Consider the following 19264-nt stretch of genomic DNA (forward strand, 5'->3'; position numbering starts at 1 on the left):
ACCACCACCTGAACCACCAACCACTCGCCACTGGTTACTTCCCAAATCTACCTCCCCAATATAACTCTAGTAAGAAAAATGGCCACACAAGCCACGCTTTCTCATTAACTCGCAAAATAGTTTTTTCGTCTTTGTAGGCCTCTGGTCTGCTCTTTTCCTAGAGTCCAAACATGGCTCCCTATTCTCTCATTATTCAAATTCTTCTTTTTTAAAAGGCCCACCCTGAAGTGATCCTCTCAGTCAAATAATCAAGTTCTGGATAATCTTCCCCTTCTATAAGCATATGGCAAAGCATAGAATCTAGAGTACCTACCATACATTTGGCAATTAACCTTTTACTGGACACTCAACTGACTAAGCCACCTAGGCACCCCTTTTCCTTTTGTATACCCCACGGTGCTGTACATGATGGCTGACTTAGGAACTTTTGAGAGGATCGGTACTCTGCCACAGGGCAGAGCTTGGACAGTGAGAGGCCCAACTAAGAGTCCCAGATGGAAGGGATGAACCTTTTCCTTCCTGTCTGAAGGGCTGGAGGAAGGCAGCGAGGCCCCTCAAACAGTAAGTACCATCTAAAACGCATTAAGACTGCAAGTTACAGCCATCAGTATTAGTGAAGAAGAGTGGATACTGGATGCTGCTAGCAAATGGAAAAAAGCAAATAAAAACTGAGAACAGTCCCAACTCCCACATATCTCCAAACAGTAATAGGGTGGCAACAACTCCTTTCCTTTATTTCTCCCCTTGTAAAGGGAGATTCAAGTTGAGTGGCAATTCTTTCCTGCCCTCAAGTCCCCAACTCAACAAGCAACTGCAGGTACTGGACCCCGGACTGGGTAATAGTACAGGCCTTAGAACTTGCCTCTAGCACTAAGCTGCAACAGCTGTTTGTATCAGTAAGTCATCATTAAATCCACCAGAAATGAGCAGCACCACTCAAAGACCAGGAGACCAGCTGGGCCTGAAGCTTTCAGATGGACCAGAGGCTCTGTTCTTAATGATAAAAGAGTCTGGCCACTTAAGCTTGGCTGGATGGAGCCCACAACAATGACGGTCACCTCTGTGTATATGGAGGGATGTCAAGGATAAGGCCAGCTTAGTTCTCTGAAGAAAACTGAAACAGACTGGTCTTTCAGAGAAAAGGAGTCAATCAAAGTGGTACCCTGGTCACGTCAAGGTCATGGTCCACATTCCCGTGCCTGAGTAGCTGCTGGGTCAGCTGCAAACCAGAGGGAGGTGTCCAAGTGGAGAGAGGGAGACAATAAGAGACTTCTAGGCCATGCAAGCTTGTCTTTCAGGAGACTTCCAGGAAGGAAAACTCACTCTCGGGGTCTGTTGACCATGACTTCACCCAGGGCCTCCAACACTTCCCGTTTATAGTCCTCGAAGTCACCATCAATCTGGCTAACACTCTGCTCCTCCACCACCCACAGTTGGCAGTTGGTTTCCGTGATGAGTCTGGCATCATGGCTGACGACAATCACAGCTTTGAAAAAAGATGAGGGAGTGAAAGGCAGGGAAGAAGGGGGCAGAGCAGACTCAGAACCTGTAAAAAGAGAGCCCTGGCCAAGGGACACTACAGCCTGGTTCCTAAGGAAAGGAGGAAGGCGCACCCTGAGCCAACTTACCGCCCTTGTATTCATTGATGGCTTCCCCAAGAGCATCAATAGACTCAATGTCCAAGTTATTGGTCGGTTCATCCTATGGAGGAGACATTCCGTGACCAAGCGTTAACAATTCCTTTCATTACTGCCACCTTTGGCCCCTCCCGCAGTCCACTTCCACTCACCAGGATGAGGACATCAGGCTCCCGACAGGCCAGCTCAGCAAAAACAACTCGGGCTTTTTGCCCACCTATAGCAAAGGAAAGAGGAGAACCATGACACTTCACTGCTTTATGTTTCTGAATGTAAGCTGTGTGCATGCACAGATTCCTGAAGTCCTAGCCCCTCTTCTCTTCTGACTCTAGGTACAGTCAGGAAGTGTGAAAATGGAAGAGGACACCTTCCCAACCCCCCACAGTGGTACCAGAGAGTTTGCAGATCTGGATGGTGTGGGCGTGACTCTCAAGGCCAAAGCGGCCCAGGCACTTCCGGGCATCCTGGTAAGGCAGGTTGAAGCCCCGCTGTAGGTATTCAGTGGGCGTCTCCTCCATGCGCAGCTGCTCTGCATACTGCTGGTTGAAGAAGCCAATTTTCTGCCCAAGAGAAAGAGGTGGTCTATAAAAATCATACTTTTTCTATCAAACTCTTTATATCCAAATTCCCAAAGTCAACTTACCAGCCGATGGTTCTTTCTCATTTCTCCACGAGTCTGCAAGGAAAACACAAGTGGGAAGATAAGGGAAAAGGGAGAGGTGCTGCCACTCCATATTCCAACTTTTCTGTAGGGGAGACAGAAACCAGAATTGGGCTAGGAATAAGTCCATGCAGGAAAGGGAACCTGAATGTTCTCCCTAATGTGACAACAGCACACCTGGGAAAGGAAAGAGTACAGAGCCAAAGGGGAGTGAAAGGAGAATAAAGAAGGGAGACACAAAGCACAGATTCAGAACCAGAAGGGGACTGACCACAACCAAAGAATACCCCCTTCCCACCCAGCAATACCTACCAATGGCACCTTTTTCAGCCTCAGATGGGGGTTAAGAGACAAGTTTGTGAGAGGATCTAAGAACACTGGATGCCTGGGTGGCTCAGTGGGTTGGGCATCTGCCTTCGGCTCAAGTCATGATCGAGTCCTGGGATCGAGTCCCACATTGGGCTCCTGCTCGGCAGGGAGCCTGCTTCCCCCTGCCCTCTGCCTGCCTCTCTGCCTAGTTGTGATCTCTCTCTGTCAAATAAATAAATAAAATCTTTTTAAAAAGTAAATAAATAAATAAAAACACCTTGTGGTGGTGTGAAGAAAAGGGCCCTTCTCAACACTTTCCTGGAGAGAATAAAGAGGGCTACAACCAATGTATAGCACTGTACGGCAGTGTGTTGTAAAAGTCCCAAAAGCAATTCTTAGGAACACATCCTAAAAAAATGCTGCATTCAGGAACACATACAGTAAGAATGTTTACTATACAACTGACCTCCAATGAAAAACCAGAAATGATCAAAGTGACAGATATCAAATAAATCATAGTTAACCAATAAAAGACACAGATAACTACTGGCAAGGAAAAAAGGCTTGATGTACATTATCTGAAAGAACTAGCTGTAAAAACAATCCGAGAGCCCATTTTTGTCAAAAACAAAAACAAAAACATACGCACATTTGCAGAGAAAAAAGAAAAAGCAATCAATCAAAATTAATATCAGGAATCTCTAGAATTTTCTCTGACTTATGCAATTTATACAATGAACTTACATATCTTGTATAACCAAAACACAGACAGGGGAAGGGTACCCCCAGTCTAACCCCTCTTCTCCTGGCTCTCCTCCCCAAACTGATCTACAGTGTTCTCCTCTACTTCTACTTTCTTGAGCACCTCTTAGGACAATGAGTCATCTATGATGCGTTCCATATTAAAATCGCCAGCACAGAAAGGGACTCCTTGATTCTAGCATCTGGTGAAGAGCTGTCTTGCCACCCTTGTCACGTTCCCCTGTCCTGGCTCCACGACTTACTGGTGTGAGCTTGCCCGTCAGCAGCAGGAGCAGGGTGCTCTTCCCCACGCCGTTAGGGCCCACAATGCAGACTGTAAGGACAAAGACAGGTAGTTAAAGAGGTCCCCAGGAACTGTCCCTCACAGTCTAGCTCCCCATCCCCAAGCACTTGACACCAACTCACTCCTTGAGTCCATGTCAATGCCAAAATCCAGATTCTTGAAGAGTGGTTTCTGCCCCTCATAACCAAACGTGACACCTGAGAACCAGGAAAAGAAGTGATTTATTTCCTTTTCAGAGTCACCCTGAAGGTCCTGTCCTGGCCAATGGATCCCATGCTGGGTGGAGGACATGGGGTACACATGGTTCCGCCCCGTGCCGCCAGGGTCTGGCACCGCTCACCATGCAGACCCAGCACAGGAGGACTGAGAGGCGGGGGGTTAGGGAAAGTGAAGCGCACGGTGTACTCCTTGGGGCGCTTCAGGAGCTCCGGAGCCTCTTGCGATTCCTCATCCTGGTTTTTCCTCCGGCATTTCTGCTGCTTTCGAGTCAGGGCTTCCTTTGTTTGCTTCTCCTGGAGAGAAAGGGAAAAGGAGAAATCCACACCCTTCATATGAAATGAAGGGCAGTGTCCTAGTGCCCCCTCTTTCTCTGTACTGAGAGAAGCGCCCCCCAGGCCAGGGAGATCCCCAGGTGCTCACCGCCTGCTTGGTGGACTTGCCACCTGCCTTTAGCTCCTTCAGCTTTTTCTCCTGCTTCTCATACTGCTTCAGTAGTTCCTTCTGCTTCTGCTGATACATCTTCTTGAAGGTCACTGCAGCAGAACAGGAGGACGGGCATCAACGGTTGTCTTTCTCCCCAGCAGAGAGAAAAGCAGGACCAGTTGGTGGGCATCACTGTCTGGACTCTGAAGACTTAGCTTAACACTACTGGGTCCTTGTTCTGAGGCCTTTTCTTAGGCCTCATCTCTTTCCTCCCCCTACAAATGATGTACTTACTGTAATTGCCCCGATAGTAATGGAGCCGCTGGGCATCGAGATGGATAATATCAGTGCAGACATCATCCAGGAAGCCCTGGTCATGGGAGACGATGAGCAATGTCTTCCGCCAGCCCTGGAGGTAGCTGAGTTTTAGAAAAGAGTATGGACATGTCACCATGGTCAGGTTAGGGTGAAGTCAGGGGAAGCAGACAGACAATAAAAAAGGGAGGAAAGAGGAAGTGCTAGGCTGTAAAGACAGGGTGTAAACAGCTAGAAATAAGGACGTAATGGGAACCAATGATGCAAAGACTGTAATGGTGGGTGACGCACTTATTGAGCCAGATGACAGCATTGAGGTCCAGATGGTTAGTGGGCTCATCCAACATCAGCAGTGTGGGCTCCATGAACAGCGCCCTAGGGGGTAGGGTGGCAGAATGTAGGATCAGGGGTAGATCTTTGCTCAGAAAACCCCATCGAAGCCTCTGATAGGTGAAAACTACTTTCCAATCTCTCGTCAGAGAAGCTTCTGTGCAGAAAATATCAATGAAAATGTACCACCAGGTAGGGAGGAAAGATCTTCAGTCTGACAATGCAGACGATATGGGAGGAAGCAGGAAGCCTTGAAACTCCCTACTGGCCATAGAATAAGATGGATGGAGGCTGGAAGAGGGAGGGTAGTGATGTGGGTGGCCCACCTGGCCAGGGAGACACGCATGCGCCAGCCCCCTGAGAATTTCTGTGTGGGCCGATTCTGCATTTCAGGGTCGAAGCCCAGACCAGCCAAGATCCGCCGGGCTTTGGCCTCTGCAGCTGCTGCCCCGGTCGCCCGTAATTCCTCATACACCTGGAGGAGGGAGAAGAGGACACATGTCTGAAGGTTCCAGGAACCTCCAAGGCTTAGCCCGTGTCCCTTGCGCCATACCCTCTACCTTCTCTAGCCTCTCAGCAGCTGTATCATCTCCCTGCTCCAACTGTCCCTGGAGCTGTCGCTCCTCTTCCAACAGCTTCAATCGCTTGGTATCAGCTCGAAGAACAGCCTGCACGGCTGGTGTCTCATCTGCTACCACCTCTGGGCAGGGGCGAGAACAGACAGGTCGCCAGGAGAGCCAAGACTCCCATTCCTTTTTCCCTTCAGCTCTATTTCTGGTTGGCCTGACCTTGCTCAATACTTTGTACTTATTTCAAATAAAATATTCTTTACTCCCTCCTCTCCTTAGCATCCATCTCCCTGTCCCCACTTTCCCCCCACAACATTTCCCACTCCATAACTATAATTTCTTCTATTCGTGGTTGACTCTTCTACCCCAACTGCCCACCCCCTTAGACCCACTTCACCTCCCCTCCAAACCCATCCCACCACTGGCCTCACCCTGCTCACACAGCAGCACGTCGATGTTGGGAGGGATGCTCAAGGCCCGGTTGGCGATGTGCTTAAGGAGAGTGGTCTTGCCCTTGCTGGGGAATGAGAACTATTGGGACCAGGCCACCCCTGAAAAATCTTCCTTCCAGCCCCTTCCCCTTTACAACTTCAGCCCCTCTCCTCACCCATTCGGTCCTACTAGCCCGTAGCGGCGGCCAGCTACAATGTACAGGTCTGCGTTGACAAATAACTCCTTGCCATGGGCTGAGATGCTGAACTTCTCCAGCTGCAGTTATCAGGAAAACAGTGGCAGAAGAAATAATAGGTATATGAGAGCCCCTCTCTCACACAGAAGCTGCAACCTTCTCCCTGCTAAGAAGTCTCTGACAGACAACTCCAGCATAACCCTCTTTTCACACTGGTCTCCTTCCTGCCCACTACCTTGAACAGGAGTCTCCCAAATTCTAAGCCAGTCTACCCCATCCCACCTTACTTTACCCCCAAGCGTAAAGCAGACTCCTCTGCTTCTGTTGGTTTTCCTATTTTCTTGCTGAAGTTGACAGAACTCAAGGTATGGAACACGCCTCCAAGTTTTCTTCCAGTGGACTATGCCACTCATACCTTACTTCCTTGGCTGCCACGAATGCTCAGGGAAGGGTGGCACTTCCCTGAGCAAAATGGTTTGAGGGTCCCCTCAGACCATACCTTAATGTCAGATGCATTTTCTAACATAGCTTGGCGGGAGGACACCTCTGCTTGGGACACGGAGAAATCATTTTCAGCAGCATTGGCTGCTTTTAATGAAGCCACCTGGCGCTCATACTCCATCTGAGAAGGAAGGAAAAACAAGTTATAAGGCCACTGTATGCCAGTTACCTGTCACAACACAGCCACACACACACAAAGCGCACAGTATACACACTTCTTTCCTGACTCCCATTTTTCTTGCAATAACCCCCAAAGCTCTCTTTTCCTGCCCTCCTAATTCAGATGTCCCCTATATGAAAATAGTTTTTTAAAGGTTTTAAGTAATCTCTGTGCCCAGTGTGGGGGTTGAAGTTACAAGCCAACGATCAAGAGTCACATGCTCTAAAAACTGAGCCAGCCAGGTGCACCACCCCGCTCATTGAAATATTAAAAAAAATCAAATGCTCCTAACTTCAACCAAGGTCTTACCTGTTTCTTTAGCTTTTTCTTCTCCTTTTTGCTAAGGTGTACATAAGGATCATCAGCCTTAGACTCCCCTTCCTCTTCCTCCTCTCCTTCTTCCTCTGAACCCTGTGAGAACCAGGGGGTGATGAAAAAACAAGAGACTCCTTCCTGAACTCAGATTTACTGTCATTTACCCAGTCCCACAATCAATTCATTCCTTCTCCACCCAGAGTCCTGAAATATCTTGGTGGGTCCTATCACTCTCTCATACACACCCCTGCGCTACCTGGAGTCCTTTAGCCACTTCTGCTGCCAGGAATTGTGTAAGACAAACGGTATGAACGTGAATGTATAAAATATAACAATTCTTCTTTTTTTTTTTTTTTAAAGATTTTATTTATTTGGGCGCCTGGGTGGCTCAGTGGGTTAAAGCCTCTGCCTTCGGCTCAGGTCATGATCCCAGGGTCCTGGGATCGAGCCCCACATCGGGCTCTCTGCTCCGCGGGGAGCCTGCTTCCTCCTCTCTCTCACTCTCTGCCTGCCTCTCTTCTCTGCCTACTTGTGATCTCTGTCTGTCAAATAAATAAATAAAATCTTAAATAAAAAAAAAAGATTTTATTTATTTGACACACAGTGAGAAAGGGAACACAAGCAGGGGAGCAGCAGAGGGAGAGGAAGAATCACGCTTCCTGCCGAGCAGGCAGCCCGATGTGGGGCTCGATCCCAGGATCCCGGGATCATGACCTGAACCAAAGGCTGAGGCACCCAGACACCCAAATATAACAATTCTACATACCCACAGATATAACAACACATACCACTGCGGGGTGGGGGAGGAATAAACGAAACAGGTTCTTTTCTTCACCTATCAAATGAGCTGCTCTTACATGCTAACAAGCAAAAAAAATGTCCAGAAACCCTAACATACAGCACTGAGGAATCTTTTTCTTTCTGGGGCTTGATCCCAGAACCCTAGGATCATGACCTGAGCCGAAGGCAGACGCCTAATGCCTAACAACTGAGCCATCCAGGTGCCCCAGCACTGAGAAATCTTAAGTGGATCCAGAATCAGAATATTCTACAAGTGCAGGGACCTCAGAAATCACTAGATCACACAGATAACTGAGCCCCCTTGAGGTGGAAAAAAGTCACACAGCTGGTGACTGCCAGAGCCAGAAAACCAGATCATCTGAGGGTAACACCAGGGTCCTTTCCTCTCTCAATGGGCCACAGGCCAAATCCTACCTGATACCTAGATTAATATGGCCCACAAGCTAAGAATGGTTTTACAATTTCAAAGAGTTATTTTTAAAAAAAGAATATGCTGGGGCACCTGGGTGGCTCAGTGAGTTAAAGCCTCTACCTTCGGGTCAGGTCATGATCTCAGGATGCTGGGATTGAACCCCGCATCGGGCTGTCTGCTTAGCAGGGAGCCTGCTTCCTCCTCCTCTCTGCTTGCCTCTCTGCCTACTTGTGATCTCATGTCTGTCAAATAAATAAATAAAATCATTAAAAAAAATAAATTGAATATGCACCAAAGATTGTATGAAGTCCGTAAAGCCAAAAATATTTATTTTGTGGCCCTTTACAGAAGCCTGTCAACTGCAGTATTTAACACCACCCCAGATTCTGCTCCCCTCCCCAAACCAAGGGCCACAGAATGCTAATACCTCAGCCCATCTTCTCCCAACACCAAAATACATACCGGCTCTGCCTTCTTGGCTTTCTCCTTCCCTTGTCTAGGTAGTTCCTTTTCTTTTGTTATTTCTTCTTCTTCATCCTCCTCTTCTTCATTGTCCAGAGCAGCAGACTTATTGTGAGACTAACATTGAAGACAACTGGTCTGATGAAAATGTTCTAATGCCTGAGACCCAGCAGGGGACCCTCCTCCTGCCAATACTCCCTCACCTTGGCCTTCCCCTTTGACTTCTCTTCCTTTCCCTTTCTGCCCTTCAACACAGGCTGCTGTTCCTCAGACACAGCCTGGAGAACACACACACAGAAAATTAATTTACTACCTTGTTGTTTACTAAGTATTTCTAAGAAGTCTAGAACTGGGAATTAACTATACCCAGTGCTGCTGAAGAGAAAATGAGATCAAGGAAAACACTGGCTTCCCTCATGAGATGAAAGTGGAAGGCTAACTAGATGATGTCAGTAAAGCTAAGGGATTGGGAATCAGGAAAGTGAGCAATGTGGATGGGGTGGCACTAATACTGGAGGGCTCTGAGACCGCACATCTTTTTTTTTTTTTTTTTTGAAGATTATATTTATTTATTTGACAGAAAGAGATCACAAGTAGGCACAGAGGCAGGCAGAGAGAGGGGGAAGCAGGCTCCCAGCTGAGCTGAGCTCAATCCCAGAACCCTGAGATCTTGATCTGAGCTGAAGGTAGAGGCTTAACCCACTGAGTGACCGAGGTGCCCCTAAGAGGGCACATCTTAAGAGGAGATAATGGATGTGAGTTTGGAAAAGGCATTAAAGCATAAAAAACTAAGAAAGGCTTCAAGGGCACCTGGCTGGCTCAGTCAGTAGAGCATGCAACTCTTGATCTTGTGGTCTTATGTCTGAGCCCCAAATTGGATCAAATAAATAAAATCTTAAAACAAAACTATTAAAAAAATAAAATCTTAAAAAAAAAAAAAAAGAAAAGAAAAGAAAATTTAAATAAATAAAAGCAGTTTAAAAAGCAAGGGAATTACCACACCATGGCCAGAAGGTGCTCGATGGGGTGGGAGTGACCAGGAGAGCTGCCACTTTCACCTTATTGATCCGATTCTTCTCTAGCTTGGCAGGCTTAGGAGGATGTTTTTCTTCTTCCTCCTCATCCTCACTCTGATCTTGAATCAGGGCTGCAAAAACATTACCAGCCTAGAGAAAGAAAGGGCAGGAGAAGTCAGTGGGATGGTCAAGGTTCCCCCCTGGGACACAGATGGCTTACCACACAGATGGCTTACCTTAGTTTTCTTCCCTCCTCGGGGCATGGGGGCAGGGACTGAAATGAAAAGGGGAGAGGATGAAGTAGGAAACATTATAATGTCTGGTTCCCCAGTCGAAGATCAAGGAATGAGGCACTTTACTATTATCATTTAGTATTCATAACTAAAGGATTCTGGGGCACCCATTTCTCCTCAAGTCATTTACCCTCATCCTCCTCATCACTGGCTGGCACTGAGAGCTTCTTAAGACGCTCCATGAGCTCTTTCTCTTCTCCATCATCACCCACATCCTTCTTCCGCCGGCCTTTTCGGGTGTCTCGTTTTTTTTTCGGCTGCTGAAAGGAAAGCAGGAGTAAGACAATGAAGCCCTGGCCCATGCTGCATCTCCCATGAGCTGAGTGAACCAATATGGGCTGGACAGGGGTTGGTGGATGGAACCCCGATACTTGAACCTGCTGCTGCTGTTGCTCCTTCTCCTTGAGCACTTTCTCTTCTTCCCCAGCCTGTTTATCTTCTACAGACAGTTCCTCAAAGAACTGTAAAGGTAGTTAAGATATAGGTTAATGTGTCTCAGAGACCAACCAAGCAAGCCCTCCTCTGCCACACAAAGGCCCAATGACCCTCCAGTCCACCCTTACCTTCCTTCCTCTCTTGACAACATCTTTCCTCCTCCCGTGAACTCCCCACCTCCTACACATGGCCATATTTTTCTTTTTTATTTATTTGAGAGAATGGAAATGAGAGAGATCACAGAGGGAGAGGGAGAAGTAGATTCGCCGTTGAGCAGGGATCCCGATGTGGAGCTTGACCCCAGGACCCTGAGATCGTAACCCAAGCGGAAAGCAGACACTTAACTGACTCAGCCACCCAGGTGGCCCACGTGGCTATATTTTGATTGGAAACACCCATGGTCATTTCTCACCCACAACCCTCATTTCCTCACCGTCTTTTTGGTCTTTTTGTCCTTCTTCCCCTTCTTCACCACTTTGTCTAGAAGGTTAAGCAGACATTGTGAATGCTTATCTACAAATTCCAAAGCAGCATAATCTTCCCTGCAAAGCTCTCATTGGCTCCACTCTATTTTACTATTTTCTATCATTCTCTAGGCATTTGCACTGTCCCACAAAAGACAATGGTGCCATAGTGGCAGTGGAAGGGAGTAGAATTCATATAGTAAAGACAGAGCTCCCAGCTGTGTAAGTAGTTACAATATTCAGAGATGACAGTATTTTTTGTTTTTTTAAAGATTTTCTTTAATCCCTATACCCAACGTGGGGCTTAAGACCACAACCCCGAGATCAAGAGTCCTACATCAACTGAGCCAGCCAGGTGCCCCAATGACTCCTGTATTGTTACTTGGAAAATTAGTGGCACTAGTGGTACCATTTATTACTTCAGGATACAGTGGAAGAGAAAGTCCCTTCTCCCTACCCTTGTTACCCATGAGGGGGAATGTAGGACAAAAATATGATCAGGGACGCCTGGGTGGCTCAGTTGGTTGAGCAGCTGCCTTTGGCTCAGGTCATGATCCCAGCGTCCTGGGATCGAGTCCCACATCAGGCTCCTTGCTCAGCAGGGAGCCTGCTTCTCTCTCTGCCTCTGCCTGCCATTCTGTATGCCTGTGCTCGCTCTCTCTCCCTCTCTGACAAATAAATAAAATCTTTTAAAAAAAATGATAAATTCAGTTTCCCATATGTCATTTGTGAAAAGCACAGACTGGGGGGTCCTGGGTGGCTCAGTGAGTTAAAGCCTCTGCCTTCGGTTCAGGTCATGATCCCAGGGTCCTGGGATCGAGCCCTGCATTGGGCTCTCTGCTTGGCAGGGAGCCTGCTTCCCTTCCTCTCTCTCTGCCTGCCTCTCTGCCTACTTGTGATCTCTGTCTGTAGAATAAATAAATAAATAAAATCTTTAAAAAAAGAAAAAAGAAAAGCACAGACTGTGTAAACAGAGCTCTCTGGTAAGTAAATGAGTATCTGGGTCTATGCCCCACCTGCTCTGCTCACATAACATTCTAGCTAAAATCACACTGCGTTATATTTAACTGTTTGTACATCAGTCTTTCATCCCAGAGAGCACGTGACAGACTGTTTGGCTTGAGTTCCCCTGGAACAAAGTGGGATGTCCTATATAAAATGTGACTGACTGAACAAATTTCAGCTCCTGCTTTCTATCCAACCCTGCTTCCCTGAAGGCTAACTAACTTCCTCTCCCTGCCCTATCAGATTGGGATGCATCCAGCAGTCTTAGAATTTCTCTTCCTGTCCAGGCCTCCCCACCATCATGTTCCCCTCCAAATCAACCCATCTATCCAAAAGCACTCCTGGATTGTTAACTTAAAACAAACAAACAAATAAATAAATAAATGGCTTTCTGCTACCCACCACATTAAGTATTTTTCTTTCTTTCTTTCTTTTTTAAAAGATTTTATTTATTTGACAGAGAGAAGCATAGCGAAAGAGAGAACACAAGCAGGGGGAGTGAGAGAGGGAGAAACAGGCTTCCTGCTGAGGAGGGAGCCGGATTCGGGGCTCAATCCCAGGACCTGGAATGGTGCCCTGAGCTGAAGGCAGATGCTCAACAACTGAGCCACCCAGGTGCCCCCCCCTTTTTAAAGGTAGATTCCATGCCCAATGTGGGGCTTGACCTCATGATCCTGAGGTCAACAGTCACATTCTCTACCAACTGAGACAAACAGGGGTTCCCTACATTAAATATTTTTAGGCTAAAATTCCACACAGTCCGTAGTAATCAATTATTCAGGGAAGTTTTACTGATATCTATATGCCTAAAACTGCAATTATCCAAGGATAATCTCAGTAATTTAAGGCTTGGCAAATTAAAAGGGTCCTATCCTATCTTTTCTGTTATATCCTTTTCCCTACCCACATCTAGGTTCTGGACATTAACTTCTCCTTGCTCCCTGATTAAGCCCCAGGCATACGTAGTCTGACTTTCCTTAATCTGTGTCTTCCATCCGGAACATATTTTAAGAATTTTTTTTTAAAGATTTTATTTATTTATTTGACAGAGATCACAAGCAGGCACAGAGGCAGGCAGAGAGAGAGGAGGAAGCAGGCTCCCTGCTGAGCAGAGAGCCCAACGTGGGGCTCGATCCCAGGACCCTGAGACCATGACCCGAGCTGAAGACAGAGGCTTTAACCCACAGAGCCACCCAGGCGCCCCCAGAACATATTTTAAAATTTGATCCCCAAATCAGCTGAGTAATGTGACTGAGTTGAAAAGATATGCAGAAGAAATAATGAAAGGTTTTATATGCTATTCCAAAGAATTTAATCTCTTAAGACTTTTTTTGTTGTTACTTTAAAAAGATTTTATTTACTCATCTGAGAAAAACAGAGTGCAGGGCGAGGGGCACAGGGAAAAAGAGAAAAAATCTTTTGGTTTTTTTTTTTTTTAAGATTTTATTTATTTATTTGAGAGAGAGACAGCACAAGTAGGGGGAGCAGCAGGCAGAGGGAGAGGGAGAAGCAGGCTCCCTGCTGACCAGGGAGCCCTATATGGGGCTCAATCTTAGGACCCTAGATCACTACCTGAGTTAAAGGCAGATGCTTACCCAACTGAACCACCCAGATGCCCTGACTTGAGCCGAAGTCCTAGGACCCTAAGATCATGACTTGAGCCAAAACCAAGAGTCTGACACTTAACCGACTGCTCCACCCAAGGTGCCCCAATCCTAAAAACTTTAAGACTAAGGACCCACTGCAGTATAGAAGAAGGAAGAAAAGGCAGGATCAGCTCACCTTGATAACACTGAGGAGTCTTGTCCCAAATACTAATTTCTCCCCAAGGACTAATACAACCACATCATCTCTCCTTCCTTTAAATCTCTTTTGAATTTTAGGGGCGCCTGGCTCAGGGGGTTAAGCCTCTGCCTTTGGCTCAGGTCATGATCTCAGGGTCCTGGGATTGAGCCCCACATCGGGCTCTCTGCTCAGCAGGGAGCCTGCTTCCCCCTACCCCCCGCCTGCTTCTCTGTCTACTTGTGATCTTTGTCTGTCAAATAAATAAATAAAATCTTTTTAAAAAATCCTTTGAATTTAGAACATCACTTTGAACCTCCTGAAAAAGCATGATCACCAAGGAACAGGACAGAACTAAGTATGGCTAAAGTGATCTTCCATCTCTCCTTTTTTTTTAAAGATTTTATTTATTTATTTGACAGAGATAGATCACAAGTAGGCAGAGAGGCAAGCAGAGAGAGAGAGAGAGGGAAGCAGGCTCCCTGCTGAGCAGAGAGCCCGATGTGGGACTTGATCCCAGGACCCTGAGATCATGACCTGAGCCGAAGGCAGCGGCTTAACCCACTGAGCCACCCAGGTGCCCCTCTCCTCCTCTTAACAGCTTCAATTCATCACTTCAGCTGCTCCTAACTCCAAAGCTTAATACAACACTTCCCTTTACCTCAACATCTCCGCACCCAATTACCATTTGCTACCCTTGTCCTTACTGAGAATCTCCAAAGTGTAGTCCACACTAGCTCTGCTTCCTCATTTCCCACTCCTTTTAAAACATACTTCAAAACGGTTTGGATATCATCTCCTAAGGACTACTACTCTTTTCCAAAGTTGCCACTGTCCCCTTAGGTGCTCAACCCAAAAAGTATATTTTTTTTTTTATTGGGGCGTCTGGGTGGCTCAGTGGGTTAAAGCCTCTGCCTTCGGCTCAGGTCATGATCTCAGGGTACTGGGATCGAGCCCCGAGTCGGGCTCTCTGCTCGGCAGGGAGCCTGCTTCCCTTCCTCTCTCTCTGCCTGCCTCTCTGTCTACTTGTAATCTCTGTCTGTCACATAAAATCTTAAAAAAAAAAAAAAAAAGGTTTTATTTATTTATTTGACAGAGATCACAAGTAGTTAGAGAGGCAGGCAGAGAGAGAGGGAGAGGGAAGCAGGCTCCTGCTGAGCTGAGAGCCCCACGTGGGACTCGATCTTAGGACCCTGAGATCATGACCTAAGCCAAAGGCAGTGGCTTAACCCACTGAGCCACCCAGGCGCCCCCCAAAAGTGTATTTTTAGTCCTGATTTTGCAATGACTTCTCTGCAACATTCCATGCTACCATCTCCTCAACCTTTTACATCTCTCCTGTCATTACTTAATTTCAGGGCTTGTTGCTTCTGGTTTGCCTCCAGTTTCTCTGATGGCTCACCTTTTTCAGTCTCCTCTCTTCTGCCTCCTTTCCTTACTTCCCTTAACTGCTGAGGTTCTCTTGGGGTCCTATCTTCTGTCCTTTTTTGGCTTCAATCTGCATATTCTCCCTAGCAGACTTTTCTGCATCCAGCCTTTCAACAACACGCCTGTGTCTTTACTTCTAGCCTAAGATCTCTCTTCCTGCCATATGCTCTTAAAAGATTCCGGGGTTGGGGGGGGGGGATTCCCAGAAATCCCCAACTTGGCTTTCAAAAGTTGACCTTACCTCTTCCCACTCCCAATCCTACAGCCCATTCCTGATTTCAAGCAATAGTCTACCCACTGAGTTACCTGTCATTCTTTTTTTTTTTTTTAAATGTATGTATTTGACAGAGATCACAAGTAGGCAGAGAAGCAGACAGAGAGAAAGGGAAGAAGCAGGCTCCCCGCTGAGCAGAGAGCCAGATGTGGGGCTGGATCCCAGGACCCTGGGATCATGACCTGAGCTGAAGGCAGAGGCTTTAACCCACTGAGCCACCCAGGCGCCCCCTGAGTGTCATTTTTAATCCTTCTTCCTTCAGTCAGTTCTCAGACCTGCTCAATGCCATCTCCTCAGTACTCTTTTAGTCTTCGCTGCCTTGGCTCACTTTCTTATTGCTTCTCACCTAGATCATCGCTAGAGCCTCTTACCCATATGGTCATCCTGCCTCCAATCTTGATCTATTCAACCCATTCTCCACTGCTCAGTGTTGTCAGGATGAGCTGATCATATTACTCCTTAAGCACTTCAATGAGTCGTCCCTAATGTCTTCAGGATTGAGGTCTTTGGAATGGTTAAGAAATCTTCCATTATTTGTCTCCTGAACATCTTTCCAGCCCCATCACATTAGTCACCCAATACTGGGAATCAGACATCCTCACCTGTCTTTACCTTTGCACAAACTTCTTCCTCTGCTTGAAATTCTCCTCCTCTGGCTAACTCATACTCATCCTTCCAGAATTAACTCAGCTACCACATATTCCTGCGAGGCTTTGCTGACATTCCTACCCTATCTGTCTGAATAAATGCTTCTCCTCTCTGCTGTAGTCTTTTAGTATTCTCAAGCACATTCATCACTCTGTCAATTATTTTCTGATTAATGCTTTCCCCTCCATTAAACTGGGTGCCCCTCTGGGGCAACTCTTATCTTTTATCTCTACATTTCCAATTCTCTACTCAGTACCAGGTATACAAGAAGTAACCAATGAATGCTTGTAAAATTAGTCACACTGTGTACCAAATGTAATTATTTTTAACCATTTTCTCTCCCCTTCAAATTTGGGAGGATGTCTTCATATTTTTTTCTCCCTCCCCTCAGCACAGTGTATACGGTGATAAAAAGCAGCTGCTCAACAAACATTCTGGGTTTTTAAGTAAACCTTAACTCTCATTCCAACACCCAGTAGCTACACCACGTTCTTGCTCCAGATGAGCCTAATGTGTATTACGCAAGAGCTCAAAGGGAGTCATCCTCTCGCTCCCGAGGGGGTGTGGGTGCGTGGCGCGGTCTATGTGCGTGCGTGTACGATCGCGCTGCAGCAGGGGTATCGAGGCACTGGTTACAGATTCCTGAGGAATGTAGAATACAGCATGGTGGGGAAGGTGTTCAAAAGGGAAGGAGGGCTTTCTTATTTCTCCCCATCTCTCCCGCGGCGCCATATACTTTTCCTTGTCTCTTGCCCAGTCCCACTGAAACTCGTGCACGACACCCCGGCACTTTTTCTTCCGCTCCCACCCAATTCGCTCCCGCCTGGGTAAAAGCTTTCTAGCTCCATTAAACGCATGCGCAGTGGCCTCTCTCACGGCCCGTCAGGCTTACACCCCGTGACCCCTTCCTAAAACATGCGCACTCTCTTCTCCCCTTTCCTCTCTCGTTGGTTCCCTGCCCATCAGCCTCACCTGTGGGGCTTGTACTCTCTCCGTCCCCGATCCACTCGGGTTCCGGCGGCTGCTGCTTGGGCCCCTTCGGCATCGCGGTGGCAGTTACAGCTACTCTGGAGACGCCGGGTGCTATTTCCGCTTCCGGTAGCGTGGGCTCCCGATGGGGGCGGGCTCTCCACGGCCAGCCTGTCCTTCCGCGGTGCACGTGCGCGCCTCGCAGTCATTTCGCGGGGCGTGCCTGCGGCGACGGGGCGGGGCCGACGTCTCACAACGTCAACAAAGCACTGACCGCTGTCCGGGAATCCTGAGCTAGTGACTCCACAACGCTGCGTGATTAAGTACTGAACATAGTAATTTCGGACTAGTACGGAGGAACAGAGGCATCCTTTTTTTCTTTGTTTTTGTTCTTTAAGTGATCAGGAGCAGAAAGACTCAGTCTGTCTACTTAGAAAGAGGCGTGGTGCAAAGACCTCAAGTGTAGAGTTGTAAACGACGAACCGTCGCCTAACAGTGTGGTGAAGCTTGGGTTCATTTTTGTTGGGATTCAGGGGGAGACCAACAGTTTTTCTGAGGTACAATTGATACACATAAACTTCACATACAATAAATTGACGGGGAATAAACTGCAAAATGTACACTTGGATCAAACTTTTGGCATATATACAACCATTAAACCACCACTACAGTCAAGATTTGGGCTTGCTTCTAACTGTACCACTCAATAGACGTGGGAGTAGATGCTCCCATAACTCTTTCAGCTCCTGTTCTTCCCTTAAACCATTATAATCATGCTCTTGTCTCTATACCATTATCTGAGTCTATTCTTGCCAAGGCCAACAGACTGGGGACCAATTCTCTGTCCTTATCTTACTCTCCCAGCAGCATTTGACACACAGTAGCTCCCACTTCCTTTGCGTTTTTCAGGGACTGTGCTCTCTGCAGGTTTCCCTTCCATTTCAGTGGCAGCTCTCTTTCTCTCCTTTTAAGTCTAAATGTATTGAGGCACATTCTTTGACATTCTTATCTAGATTTATCACCTACGTCTCATGACTTTAAATACCATCCATAACTGATGAACATCTCCCAAATATCTCTTCTTGACCCCAACTTCTGCCGTAAACACCAACTGCTTTTTGGACTTCCTCTCTGAGATCTCTAATAAGTACCTCGAATTATTATGTGCAAAACTGAGCTCTTGTTTTTACTCCTTAACCATGTCTCTCTCACGTTTCCCATCAAGAAATCACACCACCTCTCGGTTACCAGGGCCCAAACTGAAAGGTAATTCTCTTTTTCCATTTCCCCCTCAGCAGCAAGCCATGTCTACTTCATTTATTCAAAAAATATATTTATTAAGCAAAGAGAAGACACTACACTCCGAGATATCTCCACAACCCCCTCTAGCCAACCCTTTTCCATCTCCTTGTTAGTTTCATCCTCATTCTTACTTGGCCACCAAATGTCAGCCCTCCTCAAGGCTGTCCTGTGAACTCTCTTCTTCCCACGTGACATTCTCCTCTCAGGTGACTTCAGCAACAGATTCCTCAGAGTTCTATCCCAACTACCGTATCTTGAGTAGCCCCAATCATTAATCACCATCTATAATTATTCATGTGTTCATGTTCAAGAAAAAGAGCTCCTGACAACTGGGAATTGGCCTGATCCTAAGAGATAGGCCATGGTGCTCAAGTTGAAATAACCTCACAGAACACCAATGTCAGAAAAGGTTACTGTGACTGTCATGAATTTAAGACAAAGTTCATAATCTTCTCTAAGCACAAAGGCAAGGTCATTGTGCAAACACCATAAAATATTAAACAGCTCCCTCTAGGCCAAAATGATGGCTTTCTTTGACCAGCTACACTTTTAGCCATGTTTCATTCCTCCCTCCTTCTAGATGAGATTTTTTAAGATGTACAATTGCATGGGGTTCCTGGGTGGCTCAATCACTTAAGCATCTGCTTTTGGCTCAGGTCATGATCCCAGCTTTCTGGGATGGAGTCCTGTGTTGGGCTTCCTGCTCAGAGGGAATTCTGCTTCTTCCTCTCCCTCTGCTGTACCCCCTGCTTGTTCTCTCAAAGAATAAATAAAATCTTTAAAAAATGTGCAATCAGGGCGCCTGGGTGGCTCAGTGGTTTAAGCCGCTGCCTTTAGCTCAGGTCATGATCTCAGGGTCCT

At 46.8% G+C, this 19264-nt stretch overlaps 1 protein-coding gene across 6 annotated transcripts; it reads right to left on the reverse strand.

Annotated features, from left to right (window-relative positions):
• Positions 1 to 708: 708 nt before the first annotated feature.
• ABCF1 (ATP binding cassette subfamily F member 1) lies at positions 709 to 17298 on the reverse strand. 6 transcript variants are annotated; one of them, XM_004781612.3, is made up of 25 exons: positions 17105 to 17297; positions 10965 to 11011; positions 10468 to 10557; positions 10227 to 10356; positions 10040 to 10077; positions 9846 to 9953; positions 8991 to 9065; positions 8788 to 8904; positions 7107 to 7208; positions 6636 to 6758; positions 6116 to 6216; positions 5940 to 6025; positions 5500 to 5639; positions 5266 to 5414; positions 4901 to 4984; positions 4589 to 4713; positions 4292 to 4404; positions 3993 to 4164; positions 3775 to 3849; positions 3612 to 3682; positions 2281 to 2313; positions 2029 to 2197; positions 1790 to 1854; positions 1629 to 1701; positions 709 to 1486 (listed from the first exon to the last, which is right to left on the reverse strand). In XM_004781612.3, exons 1-25 carry the CDS (start codon positions 17175 to 17177, stop codon positions 1320 to 1322), a joined length of 2526 nt encoding a protein of 841 aa, XP_004781669.1. In that variant the 5' UTR covers positions 17178 to 17297; the 3' UTR covers positions 709 to 1319. The 6 variants fall into 6 exon arrangements, with proteins under 6 accessions (XP_004781669.1, XP_012906001.1, XP_012906000.1 ...); XM_013050547.2 differs by having other exon boundaries at positions 10227 to 10353; positions 10474 to 10557; positions 17105 to 17296; XM_013050546.2 differs by having other exon boundaries at positions 10474 to 10557; positions 17105 to 17296.
• Between the last annotated feature and the right edge of the window lie 1966 nt (positions 17299 to 19264).

This window comes from Mustela putorius, unplaced genomic scaffold (assembly GCF_011764305.1).
Source record: "Mustela putorius furo isolate JIRA1106 unplaced genomic scaffold, ASM1176430v1.1 tig00003856_pilon_pilon_pilon, whole genome shotgun sequence".
In the NCBI taxonomy this organism is placed as follows: domain Eukaryota; kingdom Metazoa; phylum Chordata; class Mammalia; order Carnivora; family Mustelidae; genus Mustela; species Mustela putorius.